Raw genomic sequence first — 13224 nt, 5'->3', positions numbered from 1 at the left:
AGCGTAGCACTCGCCGCATGTCACTGGAGAGTGGCATCAGTCGAACATCCCTTCGGCGGATATTAGCTACTCACAAATGGCACCCTTACAAACTCCAGCTGCTGCAGCATCTCGACGAGGATGACCCAGATCGGCGCACTGAATTTGCAGAATGGGCAAAACAAAAATTGGAACAGGACCCTCAGTTTACACAGAACATTTTGTTCAGTGATGAGGCAAACTTTTATGTGAATGGTGAAGTTAACAAACAAAACCACCGCTATTGGTCTGACACTAACCCACATTGGATAGATCCCTCCAAGACTGTTGGAACACAAAAATTGATGGTATGGTGTGGTATATGGGGTACAAAGATAGTGGGGCCATTCTTCATCAATGGAAACCTCAAGGCCACTGGATATTTGAAATTGCTACATGATGATGTGTTTCCCTCTTTATGCACTGAAGCTGGCACGTTCCCTGAGTTTTTCCAGCAAGATGGTGCACCACCACATTATGGGTGTCAGGTCCGAGCATTCCTAGATGAACGGTTTCCTGGAAAGTGGATTGGTCGTCGTGGGCCAGTTGAATGGCCCCCAAGGTCTCCCGATCTGACCCCCTTAGAGTTTTATCTTTGGGGTCATCTGAAGGCAATTGTCTATGCTGTGAATATACGAGATGTGCAGCACCTGAAACTACGGATACTGGAAGCCTGTGCTAGCATTTCTTCTGCGGTGTTGCTATCAGTGTGTGAAGAGTGGGAGAAGAGGGTTGCATTGACAATCCAACACAATGGGCAGCACTTTGAACACATTTTATAAGTGGTCAGAAACTTGTAAATAACTCATGAAAGAATAAAGTTACGTTAAAACCAAAATGGCCGCCATGGTCACCACCCATCTTGAAAAGTTTGCCCCCTCCCATATACTAATGTGCCACAAACAGGAAGTTAATATCACCAACCATTCCCATTTTATTTAGGTGTATCCATATAAATGGCCCACCCTGTATATTAGCTTAATGTAAAATAATGAGGTTGTTTTTGCTCTTATACACTGAAAATAACACAAATATAATATAAACACACTGAAATACAGTTTAAAAAGTCGAGTTTAGGGGACGCCGAGTTACAAGGTACCGGTGTAATTGTAATTGTAGACATTTCTCATTAGTTAATTGCTGATGTGGAAACGCTGCCATCTAGTGGCGGGATGCTGTAACTTCACGGGTCACAAAATAACAAGATGTGGTTTATGTACGATTTTACAATGTGTTTTAAGACCGTCAACGTTTTAGTGGGAACCTTTTGTACCCGTGTATAAAAATGACCCACGGTGTTCACAGACTTAATGAGAATGATTATAATTATTATGCATTTAGAATAAACAATAATGATGAAAACTTCTCATGTGGATTCTCATCTCTTTTCTCCAGGAAGGGGCGTCGGCGGTGGAGAACCTGAACGAGATGCAGTGCATGTGGTTTCAGACCGAATGTGCTCTGTCGTACAAATCCATGAAGAAGTACGGAGAGGCGCTTAAGAAATGCCACGAGATCGAGAGGGTGAGGTTCTAATCCCCTTTGTCTGGTTCAGAATGGGTTTAGGTGGATGGATTCCGTTCAAGTGCGTCCTGCTGTTTTTAATGTAGCTCGGTGGTTAAGCTGATAGCAATGATGGGGATTGAACTGGCAACCATCCATTTTATTATCAGCTCCACTTACCATATAGAAGCACTTTGTAGTTCTACAATTACTGACTGTTGTCCATCTGTTTCTCTACATGCTTTGTTACCCCCTTTCATGCTGTTCTTCAATGGTCAGGACCCCCACAGAGCAGGTATTATTTAGGTGGTGGATGATCCTCAGCACTGCAGTGACACTGACATGGTGGTGGTGTGTTAGTGTGTGTTGTGCTGGTATGAGTGGATCAGACACGATCGCTCATCTATTGCTGCTGTTTGAGTCGCTCATCTTCTAGACCTTCATCAGTGGTCACAGGACGCTGCACACGGGGCGCTGTTGGCTGGATGTTTGTGGTTGGTGGACTATTCTCAGTCCAGCAGTGACAGTGAGGTGTTTAAAACCTCCATCATACCAGCACAACACACACTAACACACCAGCACCATGTCAGTGTCACTGCAGTGCTGAGAATCATCCACCACCTAAATAATACCTGCTCTGTGGGGGGTCCTGTGGGGGTCTTGACCAGTGAAGAACAGCATGAAAGGAGCTAACAAAGCATGTAGAGAAACAGATGGACTACAGTCAGTAATTGTAGAACTACAAAGTGCTCCTATATGGTAAGTGGAGCTGATAACATGGACAGTGAGTGTAGAAACGAGGAGGTGGTTTTAATGTTATGTATAAAGCATCACTCTGTTAATTGAATATATCTTCATGTCTTCAGCACTTTGTAGAGATCACGGACGATCAGTTCGACTTCCACACGTACTGCATGCGTAAGATGACGCTGCGCTCCTACGTGGACCTGCTGAAGCTGGAGGACGTGCTGCGCATGCACCCGTTCTACTACAAAGCCGCCATCACCGCCATTCAGATCTACCTCAACCTGCACGATAACCCTCTCACCGACGACAGCAAAGAGCTGCAGGCCGAGACCGGTACGGAAATTAGGGACGGTGACCGAACCCCCCACATTCAGCACCGAGGCTTCCTGTCCATGTCAGAACTGGAGCGAAATCAGGAGCACATGTGCCACGTTGGGTTGCGATTTCAGCGCTTGCTGTGGCCAGTTTAGTCGTAGCCGGTTCCTCTTCCTCCGCTTGAGACCCTGAGGGTGTACGAGGAGGGTATATCCTCCTGACACGCCCTCCCTTCGACCCTTTCTTATCCCCCCATACTTCGGTGGATCGGCGCTGATCACTACGTTCTTCCACTTCTGTACAGGCGCCTCGGTCTACTAACCAGGGTCCTTACACATCCCTGAAGACCCCGCCCACTTTTCAGTCTCTGACTAGTGGCCGGTTTTGTTTGCTGCACTGTCCGCACTGCTGATCGTGCCCGCTAGGGGGCGCCCAGCCGACCGGTAGCGGAGCTGAGGTTCACTTACATTTACAGCATTTTATTTCAGCAGACGCTTTTATCCAATTGCTTTTATCCAGTTTGAGCAATTGAGGGTTAAGGGCCTTGTCCAGGGGCCCAACAGTGGCAACCTGGCAGTAGTGAGGCTTGAACCTTTAACCTTCTGATTACTAGTCCAGTACCGTAACTGCTGAGCTACAACAGTCCCTCGAATTCGAAGGAATCCCAGCGATGGTGTGCTAGCCTGGGCGCCCCCACCTGAGTGAACTTTGTCCTAGTTCGCAGCTGATCTTTTCAAAGCGCCTCCAATAAGCCGAACTGTTTGAAACGAAGCAGTAAAAGTGAGTCTAAACTTGTATGTGTGTAGATGTATGTAGAGCAGGGGTGTCAAACTCATTTTTACTCATTTTTTTTGTCAAACTCAAAGGGCCGATTGTAACGTATCCTGCTGTGATTACAGACGGCAGTTTGTTGTTTTTTTAGAGGCTAAATTCTGTGTTTTGTGTTAAAATGGCGAATTTATTCTGTATATTTATAACGTTTATCTACATTTATATTGTTCTCCTTCACCACTAGTGGTGGGATGCGAGTCGCGGTCACTTTGCAGGTCACTAAATCGGAGTGCATTGTGGGAGATGCAGTTTGTGTAGGATTTTACAGCGTATTTTAAGACGATCGTTCTGCCCTCGCTAAGAGTTTTTCCCCCTTTCTCAGCTAGACAGACAGACAGACAGACAGACAGACAGACAGACACTCAGACACTCCTTCCAGAATACAGTTACGTCGGTGTTATTTGCTCTGTGTGCATCAGAACGAAGTAAAACTACAAAATACAAACAATAAAACAATAAATAAACGTAATACAGTACAAGTACACGCACTGAGCTATAGTTTATATCAGTGTTACATCTAGAACAATATGAAATTTAACCAAACGTAAACAAGCGCTAACGCGTTAGCATTTTGTGTAAAAATACTAATTGCTATAGTAACGTTTACAACCGTATTTAATTACAGAATGACGGTAAATTCGTAGCTGGAACGCTGTAACGTTCTCGCTAAACATTTACGAACAACTGAGAATATAAACGTCTACTATTTACAGACGATGATTCTGTATTAGATTGTAAGAGGGGGCAAGCCGTAGCCTAGTGGTTAAGGTACTGGACTAGTAACCAGAAGGTCGCTGGTTCAAGCCCCGCCACTGCCAGGTTGCTGCTGCTGGGCCCTCGAGCAAGGCCCTTAACCCTCAATTGCTCAGACTGTATACTGTACCTGTAATGTAAGTCGCTTTGGATAAAGGCGTCCGCTAAGTGCCGAAAATGTAAATGTAAACGTAAGAGAATTAACGTCTATTTATTATTGTTTACACTACTGACGCTACCCCGCGTTATTTTGCTAAAACGTCCACGTAAAAGTGACATGACCTCTTGGCTATGGTCAAAGTTAGTTGCCATGACTACGATGTCCGCGGTCGCCGCTTAAATTCGCAAGGATCTCATTAAATTATAAGTCCGGGGCGCCCTGGTGGCGCAGCGGGATATTCCACTTGCACACCAGCACCGAGTTTTGCCACCGGTCGGCTGGGCGCCATCTAATCGGCAGTGCCTGCAGCAGATACTAATTGGCCACCGTATCTGCAGGGTGGGGGCCGGACTATGTGTGGGTGGGTGGGTCTTCGTACGCTGTGTAAGGACCCTGATTGGCGGAAGAGACGCCATCACAACAATCGTACGTGTTTTAAGCTCTCGCCACATACAATGACGTGGCGGGACTTGAGTTCGACACCCCTGATGTAGGGCATGATTGCCAGTAGTGATATTCCAATATTCCAAGAATACTGACCTCAGAAACCCAGTTCTAACTGGTTGAGACCACTTACTATGTTCTAGGGAGTTCCTATGGTGGGAGTATAAAGGAGAATTATTTTCTTTCCTTCTTATCGCACTTTCCGAGTTTCTATGTGAGAATTCTTGGTGCGATTCTTCCCTACAGACAAAAATAAAACTCGGTTCTACTCATCATCCAGTCTCAGGTTTTTAATTTAGGGTTTTTCCACCACATTCAGTACTGGTATGTAATCGCTGTATTTAAAAATAGCCATCGAGTCTTTCTACCGTGCAGCCCTGTTTACCTGGTGTAATAATGAGAGTCTGAGGTTATAACGCAGCCCACATCACATCCAACTGTGTTATATCTGTGTGTGTTTTATAGGAAACCTGTCAGACAAAGAGCTGAAGAAACTGAGAAACAAGCAGCGACGAGCGCAGAAGAAAGCTCAGCTGGAGGAGGAGAAGAAGAACGCCGAGAAAGAGAAGCAGCTCAAGAACCAGAAGAAGAAGAAAGAGGACGACGACGAGGAGATCGGTGGACCCAAAGAGGAGCTCATACCTGATAAACTGGCTAAGGTGGGGAACACAGAAACAAAACCTTTAGCTTTAGCTTTTCACGTGTGAGCCAGAGAGGAACCGGTCGATCAGTTTCACGTCTCTGTTCTGCTTCCGTTTCTGTCCGTAGGTGGAAAACCCGTTAGACGAGGCGGTGAAGTTCCTGATACCTTTAAAAAACCTGGTGAAGAACAAGATCGACACGCACCTACTGGCCTTCGAGATCTACTTCAGAAAAGGTGCCGATCACGTCGTGTTATTTAATTACATGAAACTGCGGGTCTGTCTGAAAACCTTACATCATCCTACGCTCCTGAGAAGAGGGCGTGTCTAAACTCTTATCTCCCTTAAAATGCTCCTACTGAGGCGCCTTAATCCCGAGTGATGATCTGACTGAATAACGAGGGAGCGTCCGACGCCTCCTCAGCGCCGAAGATCAATCCCAGCATTGTTTCCTCACAAAAAAACTACAAACATTGCGGATGATTATAATGCGAAGCAACCAACGGAGTTCCTTTCACATGTAAATAAATGCTCACTGATGTTTAATGTATATAAAGGTTAGAAAGGAAGGGATTCCTAATAACTGCTGCAGTTACGCCCTCTGCTGGCTGATTGAGATACTGCACAGAGACCGGGGGGGGGGGTAATAGAGATCAGTGCGTGCTTCTCCGTGCGCGATACAGATCTCTGTATGAACCCACCCGGTGCAGGTGAAAAGAAGCGGTCTGTACTGCACACGTGTTGGAGGGGGCGTGTGTTTGGTCAGGTTAAATATGATCTGGGAATCGGATATGATTAAATCGAGAGGAAATTTGACAGGGAAACAAATGCTTGTCCCGCTAACTCATCACTGTAGAGTGTTCAGACACAAGTTACGATAACAGCCGAGCCGCGACCTAACCGGGCGTCCAAACACACAACTGGCCGTGTATGAGAACGGGAAACTCGGTTCTCCGTACGCTATACGGCTCCTTGTAGGAACCCAACACTGGCAGGTGATAAGAAGCGACCACAGATGTGTGTCCGAGCGGGCGTGTGGTGATCCGACTCTACTCGACACATTGGGGGCTGTGTAAGCAGCAGGACACATTAGGAACTGGTTATGTCTAAATTAGGAGAGTTTCGTGCATTGTTTACATGTTCTTTTTCCCCTCCTGTTTTACAGACCGGTGCTTGTTAATGTTGCAGTCGGTGAAGAGAGCTTACGCCATAGACCCTGATCACCCCTGGCTTCACCACTGTCTAGGACGCTTCTTTAAAAGAGGTACGACCCCTGTGACGCGTCGCCTGACATGTTTGTGTTTGATAGTTTTATCAGCACCGAGTGATTTCATTTGTCACATTTAAACAAAAACAGAAGGTGCTTATTTGTGAATTTATATATACAGTATTTTACCTTATTAAGCTATATTAAAATACTTTACTGTATATACACTATATGGTCAAAAGTATCTGGACACCTGACTATACGCTTTAAAAACTAATGGTATATATAAGTAGAGTGATTTTTATGTGATCTTTACAGCTAGAACAACATCCTCTATTCTGGCAGGGCTTCTCACAAGACTGTAAAGTATGTCTGTGGGAATTTGTGCCCGTTATACTGGTTACTAGCCCTCAGTTGATGTTCTGGAGTTTCTTTATAGAGAAACTTATCTTCTATATCTAATTATATCTTCTTTCTGTCTTTATAGAGCTTACACAGTCATGCTGGAACAGGAAAGGGGCTTCCTTAAACTGTTGCGTTTCCTTTATATTACTGACTTATTATACTATATTTTATAAATTGCTTTGTCTGAAACAGATAAATAGAAGATTTAGAAGGGGTGTCCCATACTTTTGTCCATGTAGTGTTTGTTATTTACACAATAAGGGCGGAGGCTTGTTTCTCAATAAGTGAGTTTTTCTAAAGTGCACAACATTACAAATTTTTGGGGAATCCAAAATAACTGTGTGTGTGTGTGTGTGTGTGTGTGTGTGTGTGTGTGTGTGTGTGTGTGTGTGTGTGTGTGTGTGTGTGAACTGAAAACCACTTCTCTCTTATTAAACTCAGCAGCTGGGTGTGAAAACCCCTAACAATCCATTAAAAACAAACACAGCACTGTACACTGATCAGCCATAACATTAAAACCACCTTGTTTCTACACTCACTGTCCATGTTATCAGCTCCACTTACCATATAGAAGCACTTTGTAGTTCTACAATTACTGCCTGTAGTCCATCTGTTTCTCTACATGCTTTGTTACCCCCTTTCACCCTGTTCTTCAATGGTCAGGACCCCCACAGGACCCCCACAGAGCAGGTATTATTTAGGTGGTGGATGATTCTCAGCACTGCAGTGACACTGGCATGGTGGTGGTGTGTTAGTGTGTGTTGTGCTGGTATGAGTGGATCAGACACAGCAGCGCTGCTGGAGTTTTTAAACACCGTGTCCACTCACTGTCCACTCTATTAGACACTCCTACCTAGTCGGTCCACCTTGTAGATGTAAAGTCAGAGACGATCGCTCATCTATTGCTGCTGTTTGAGTCGCTCATCTTCTAGACCAGGGGTATTCAACTAAAATTTGAAGAGGTCCAGTTAGAGAAAATTTCTTGAAGCAAAGGTCCGGAATGTTTAACTATATATACAGTATATACTGTATATATATATAGCATTTAGCGGACACTTTTATCCAAAGCGACTTACACAATGAGCAATTGAGGGTTAAGGGCCTTACTCAGGGACCCAACAGTGGCAACTTGGTGGTGGTGGGGCTTGAACCGGCAACCTTCTGTTTATTAGTCCAGTACCTTAACCACTGAGCTATCACTGCATAACATATAATATATATATATATATTATATATAAGTAGCCTAGTAGTTGTATCAACATCTGCATGTAATCAATAACTGACTGTCAAATCAAATGTCTGTTTGTTTATTAGGATTATAACGTGATGTTTTACACTTTGGTTACATCATGACAGGAACGGTAGTTACTCATTACACAAGATTCATCAGTTCACAAGTTTATATCAAACAGTCATGGACAATTCAGTGTCTCCAATTCACCTCACTTGCACGTCTTTGTACTGTGGGAGGAAACCGGAGCACCGAAGTAAACCCATGCAGACACGGGGAGAACATGCAAACTCCACACAGAGAGGACCCGGACCACCCCAACTTATCAAATTAGGAGAAAATAAAAATAAATTGTTGATTAAATGCTGTATTTTCGCTGTACACGTTTCTTTTTTGGAGAGCGCCATTTGTCTCCTGTCTCACTCGTCTTTTCTCAACTTTCTCCTGCACAGTCGTCTGTATCTCTCCCTTCGTTTGTTCTACGTTCGCTATCTTTCTTTTTCTTTCCACCGTCTTTCCACATGTAACTCGCCTCTAACTCTCTCATCTGTCTGCACTGTAGAGTCGCAGTGTTTACCGGCTGGAATGCACAGACTTGATTGGCTGAGTGGTGTCACGTGATCTCTGGTGTCTGTGCGTTTTCTCATCCACTAAACCGCTACCGTAAATGGTACAGAAGCTGCGCCGGTTAAAATAGAAGCGCTCCGTCAGGTTTCAAATCATAACTTTCTGTTTTGGCTGTAGGTCCGGGTCCGTATTGGACAGCTTCTGGGTCCGGACCCGGACCGCGGTCCTCCTGTTAGTGACCTCTGTTCTAGACCTTCATCAGTGGTCACAGGACGCTGCCCACGGGGCGCTGTCGGCTGGATGTTTGTGGTTGGTGGACTATTCTCAGTCCAGCAGGGGGTGTGACAGCAGCCACATTTTTACAGCAGCATGGCTGCATGATCAGAGAGTGCAGGTGCTAGACTGGTGCATTTATAAAGTACCTGTATGGTTATGTAACTAAAGTCTTGCATAAAAAAACATTAAATGAATCAAAATTGTGTCTTTAGCTTCTAAACCAATAATAACTGTTGTTAGTTTATTTTTAAATACAGGTCAAATAGAATTCACAAATGTTTATGTAATTAATTGTGTGATTTCCTGTGATGAAGTCCTTTCTTGTTGTGGTATGTTTATATTTTATTTCTCGCTCTCCTGCTAACAGTGTCGGAAGCTAAAGACCTGGCCGATCCTGTCAGCACAGTCCTCAAGCAGGAAATCCCTCGATTGTTTGGTGACAGCAATCCTAAGAGCTTCAACCAGGCCTTCCTCAGCAAGCACTCAGGATCGATTCCTCACCGGTTAGCAGGTACAAAGATCAGTAACACGAGACACAATACATTAAAGAGTTTAAAATCGTTCACAAAAACGTATGATGAGCACCAGGACTAACCTGATCTTTTATTTCTCTCTTTTTATCTTGATGATTTTCTCCTGAAGCTGCCAAAATCATGTTCTACCTGGAACCCTCGTCACAGAAGAAAGCAGTGGAACTCGCTACAGCACTGGACGAATCACTCGAAAACAGAAGTATTCAGGTGACTCAAGTTTAAAAAAGAATACTTACTCAGAATTACTGTGAGCTACAGTTGGTGAGTCAAGTCGAGGGAGTGGAGACGACTCGGGCCGAGTGAGTCAAGTGAGTGGAGTTGAATAAGTAATTGAGTGAGTGCCTGGAGTTGAGTGGAGTCGTGTAAGTGGAATCTAGTGAGCGAGTCAACTCAAGTTAGTGACTAGGGTCGAGTGAGTCAAGTCGAGTGACTGAATCTTTTAGTGAGTGGAGCCGAGTGAGAGTGCAGTCAAGAGAGTAAGTGAGTGAGTCTTTAAGTGAATGAGTCAAGTCGAGGGAGTGAGTCAAATAAGTAAAGTTTAGTGAGTGAGTTTAGTGAGTGAGTCTGTCAGTGAGTGAGTCAAGTAAGTCGAGTCGAGAGAGTAAGTCAGTGAGTGAAGTTGAGTGAGTCGAGTCAAGGGAGTGAGTCAAATAAGTCGAGTCGAGGGAGTGAGTCAAGTAAGTGGAGTTTAGTGAACGATTTGAGTGAGTCAGTCTGTCAGTGAGTGAGTCAAGGGTCAAGAGTTAGTGAGTGAAGTTGAGTTGAGGGAGTGAAGTGAGTGAGTCGAGTGAGTAATTGAGTGCTTGTAGTTGAGTTGAGGCAGGAAGTCAGGTGAGTAGAGTCGAACAAGCGAGTGAGTCAGTGAGTGAGTCAAGTGAGTCGAGAGAGTAAGTCAGTGAGTGAGTAAAGGGGAAATTAAGTCAAGACGAGGGAGTGAGTCAAACCCAACTGCAATAGACTGGATTTATTAGAGCAGTGTGGGAGAGCGTTTAGGAAGCTGTAGACCAGAAAAACAGGAAACATTAATAATGACTATCGGTCAGCTGATGGAGGATGGACGGGAGGACCACTGGTTAATGCGACCAGGGTCAGCTAGAGTTCAGAAACACCTACAGGTGATGAGCAATCAGGGAAGTGTCATGTCTGATATCATGAAACGGTGGAGTTTAGCTTTGTGGGAACATAAGTGACCATGTCCACTGTCAAGTGAGCTTTACATAGTCATGGGCTGCTCCGAAACGGTCACTTTAAAGCTCGACTGGGTCACATGGACAAAGAAAAAGCATGAGTGAGGGTTTCTCTCTTGATCAATGAGCAAGTCAGTGAGTGGAGTCGAGGGAGTGAGTCAAGTAAGTAGAATCTAGTGAGTGAGTCGAGTGAATGGAGTTGAGACGAGGAAGTGAGTCAAGTAAGTGGAGTTTAGTGAGTGAGTCTAGTGAGTGAGTGAGTGTCAGTAAGTGAGTCAAGTGAGTCGAGTCAAGAGAGCAAGTCAGTGAGCGAGTCGAGTGGGTAGTTGAGTTGAGGCAGGGAGTCAAGTGAGTAGTGAGTGGAGTCGAACAAGTGAGTGGAGTCGAGGTAGTGAGTCAAATAAGTCGAGTCGAGAGAGTGAGTCAAGTAAGTAGAGTTTAGTGAGTGAGTCGAGTGAGTGAGTCTGTCAGTGAGTGAGTCAAGTGAGTCGAGAGTAAGTCAGTGAGTGAGTCGAGTGAATGGAGTTGAGACGAGGCAGTGAGTCAAATAAGTGGGAGTTTAATGAGTAAGTGAGTCTGTCAGTGAGTGAGTCGAGTCAAGATAGGAAGTCAGTGAGCGAGTCGAGTGGGTAGTTGAGTGCCTGTAGTTGAGTTGAGGCAGGGAGTCAAGTGAGTAGTGAGTGGAGTCGAACAAGTGAGTGGAGTCGAGGTAGTGAGTCAAATAAGTCGAGTCGAGAGAGTGAGTCAAGTAAGTAGAGTTTAGTGAGTGAGTCGAGTGAGTGAGTCTGTCAGTGAGTGAGTCAAGTGAGTCGAGAGTAAGTCAGTGAGTGAGTCGAGTGAATGGAGTTGAGACGAGGCAGTGAGTCAAATAAGTGGGAGTTTAATGAGTAAGTGAGTCTGTCAGTGAGTGAGTCGAGTCAAGATAGGAAGTCAGTGAGCGAGTCGAGTGGGTAGTTGAGTGCCTGTAGTTGAGTTGAGGCAGGGAGTCAAGTGAGTAGTGAGTGGAGTCGAACAAGTGAGTCGAGTCGAGAGAGTGAGTCAAATAGGTGGAGTCGAGGGAATGAGTCGAGTGAGTGAGTCAAGTGAGTCGAGTCAAGTGAGTCGAGTCAAGGGAGTGAGTCAAGTAAGTGCAGTTTAGTGAGTGAGTCTGTCAGTGAGTGAGTCGAGTGAGTGAGTCGAGTTTGAGTGAGTCGAAAGCGTGAGTCAAGTGTCAAGTGAGTGAGTCGAGTGAGTCAGGTGAGTAATTGGGTGAGGGTTTCTTTTTGCATGGCAACATAAAACCTGATCATTTCCGGAACTTTTAGTTCGGACGAGCTTTTTCTGTCGCACGTCTCTAAAAATAAATAATAATAATAATAATAATAATAATCGTACTTTTCTGGCCGCGCTCAGATCTGCACAGAGGTGTTGGAGAACCTGCGCGACGGGACCCTCGGAGACGCGTCCGAGACGGCCGAGTCGTACCGGGCCGAGTGTCACAAGATCTACCCGTACACGCTGGCCTTCATGCCCCCCGGCTACGAGGAAAACGCCAAGATCGCCGTCAACGGGGACGTCTCCACGGAAACCGAGGAGCTAGCCAACGACATGTGAACTCCCGCAGTGGGGTGGGGCCGAGGGAGCGGCAGGAGGGTACGACGGCGGCGGCGGCGGTTTTTGGAACACACCCCCCTCCCGAGACGGCGCGTCACTTTGCCGAACCTCCCGCGTTCTCTCCGCCCCGGACATCCTGATCAGGACCGAGAGGTGACGGGCAGCCACAGCCAGGAGGAGGACGAGGACGAGGAGGAAGAGCGGAGTAGCCCATGACTACTCAGTAACTGAAAAACACAGACCACATGCTAACGCCCTGGCGTGACGTGACGCCGCCGGCTAATCCTGTAGTCAACCAACCGAGCTCACTCACTCACACCCCCCCTCCACCCTCCACCCTCTGTTTTAAAGAGTAATTTATATGAAAATAAAAACCGCATAAAACGAGTTGTGCTTGGAGCGCCGAGTCGTGGTTTTGTGTGTGTGTGTGTGTGTGTGTGTGTGTGTGTGTGTGGGGAGGGGGGGGGGGGGGGGTTTGGAATGAAGGTGGTATTAAGAGGGCCGAGTTAAACCAAGAGGGCCAAACTACTGGGAATTAGATTATGGGGTAAAATATTGGATTATTATGTTAGGTGGAGTCAAGGGACTGAGTTGAGTGAGTGGAGTCGAGTGACTGAGTCAAGTTGATGGAGTGAGCCAGTGAGTATGTCAAGTGAGTGAGGGACTGGAGATGAGTCGAGGAAGTGAATCAAGTGAGTCCAGTGAGTGAGTCAGTGACTGGAGTCAAGTGAGTGATTGTCAAGTCAAGCTAGTGGTGCGAGTCGAGTGAGTGGAGTTGAATGAGTAGTTGAGTGAGTGTTTGAGTAGTAGTAG

General features: G+C 45.7%; 1 protein-coding gene across 1 annotated transcript in view; it reads left to right on the top strand.

Moving 5' to 3' along the window:
* The window catches only part of naa15b (N-alpha-acetyltransferase 15, NatA auxiliary subunit b), a 35973-nt gene extending 23175 nt beyond the window's left edge, over positions 1-12798 (top strand). The window contains 9 exon segments of the mRNA XM_062996321.1: positions 1414-1542; positions 2388-2601; positions 5237-5430; positions 5540-5648; positions 6578-6676; positions 9466-9609; positions 9741-9838; positions 12211-12298; positions 12301-12798. Coding sequence (XP_062852391.1) covers positions 1414-1542; positions 2388-2601; positions 5237-5430; positions 5540-5648; positions 6578-6676; positions 9466-9609; positions 9741-9838; positions 12211-12298; positions 12301-12551 — 1326 coding nt within the window. The 3' untranslated portion in view covers positions 12552-12798.
* Positions 12799-13224: the final 426 nt, after the last annotated feature.

This window comes from Trichomycterus rosablanca, chromosome 5, assembly GCF_030014385.1.
Source record: "Trichomycterus rosablanca isolate fTriRos1 chromosome 5, fTriRos1.hap1, whole genome shotgun sequence".
Lineage (NCBI taxonomy): Eukaryota > Metazoa > Chordata > Actinopteri > Siluriformes > Trichomycteridae > Trichomycterus > Trichomycterus rosablanca.
Note: the sequence above shows the minus strand (reverse complement) of the source record. Positions and strands in the feature narration are given on the sequence as shown.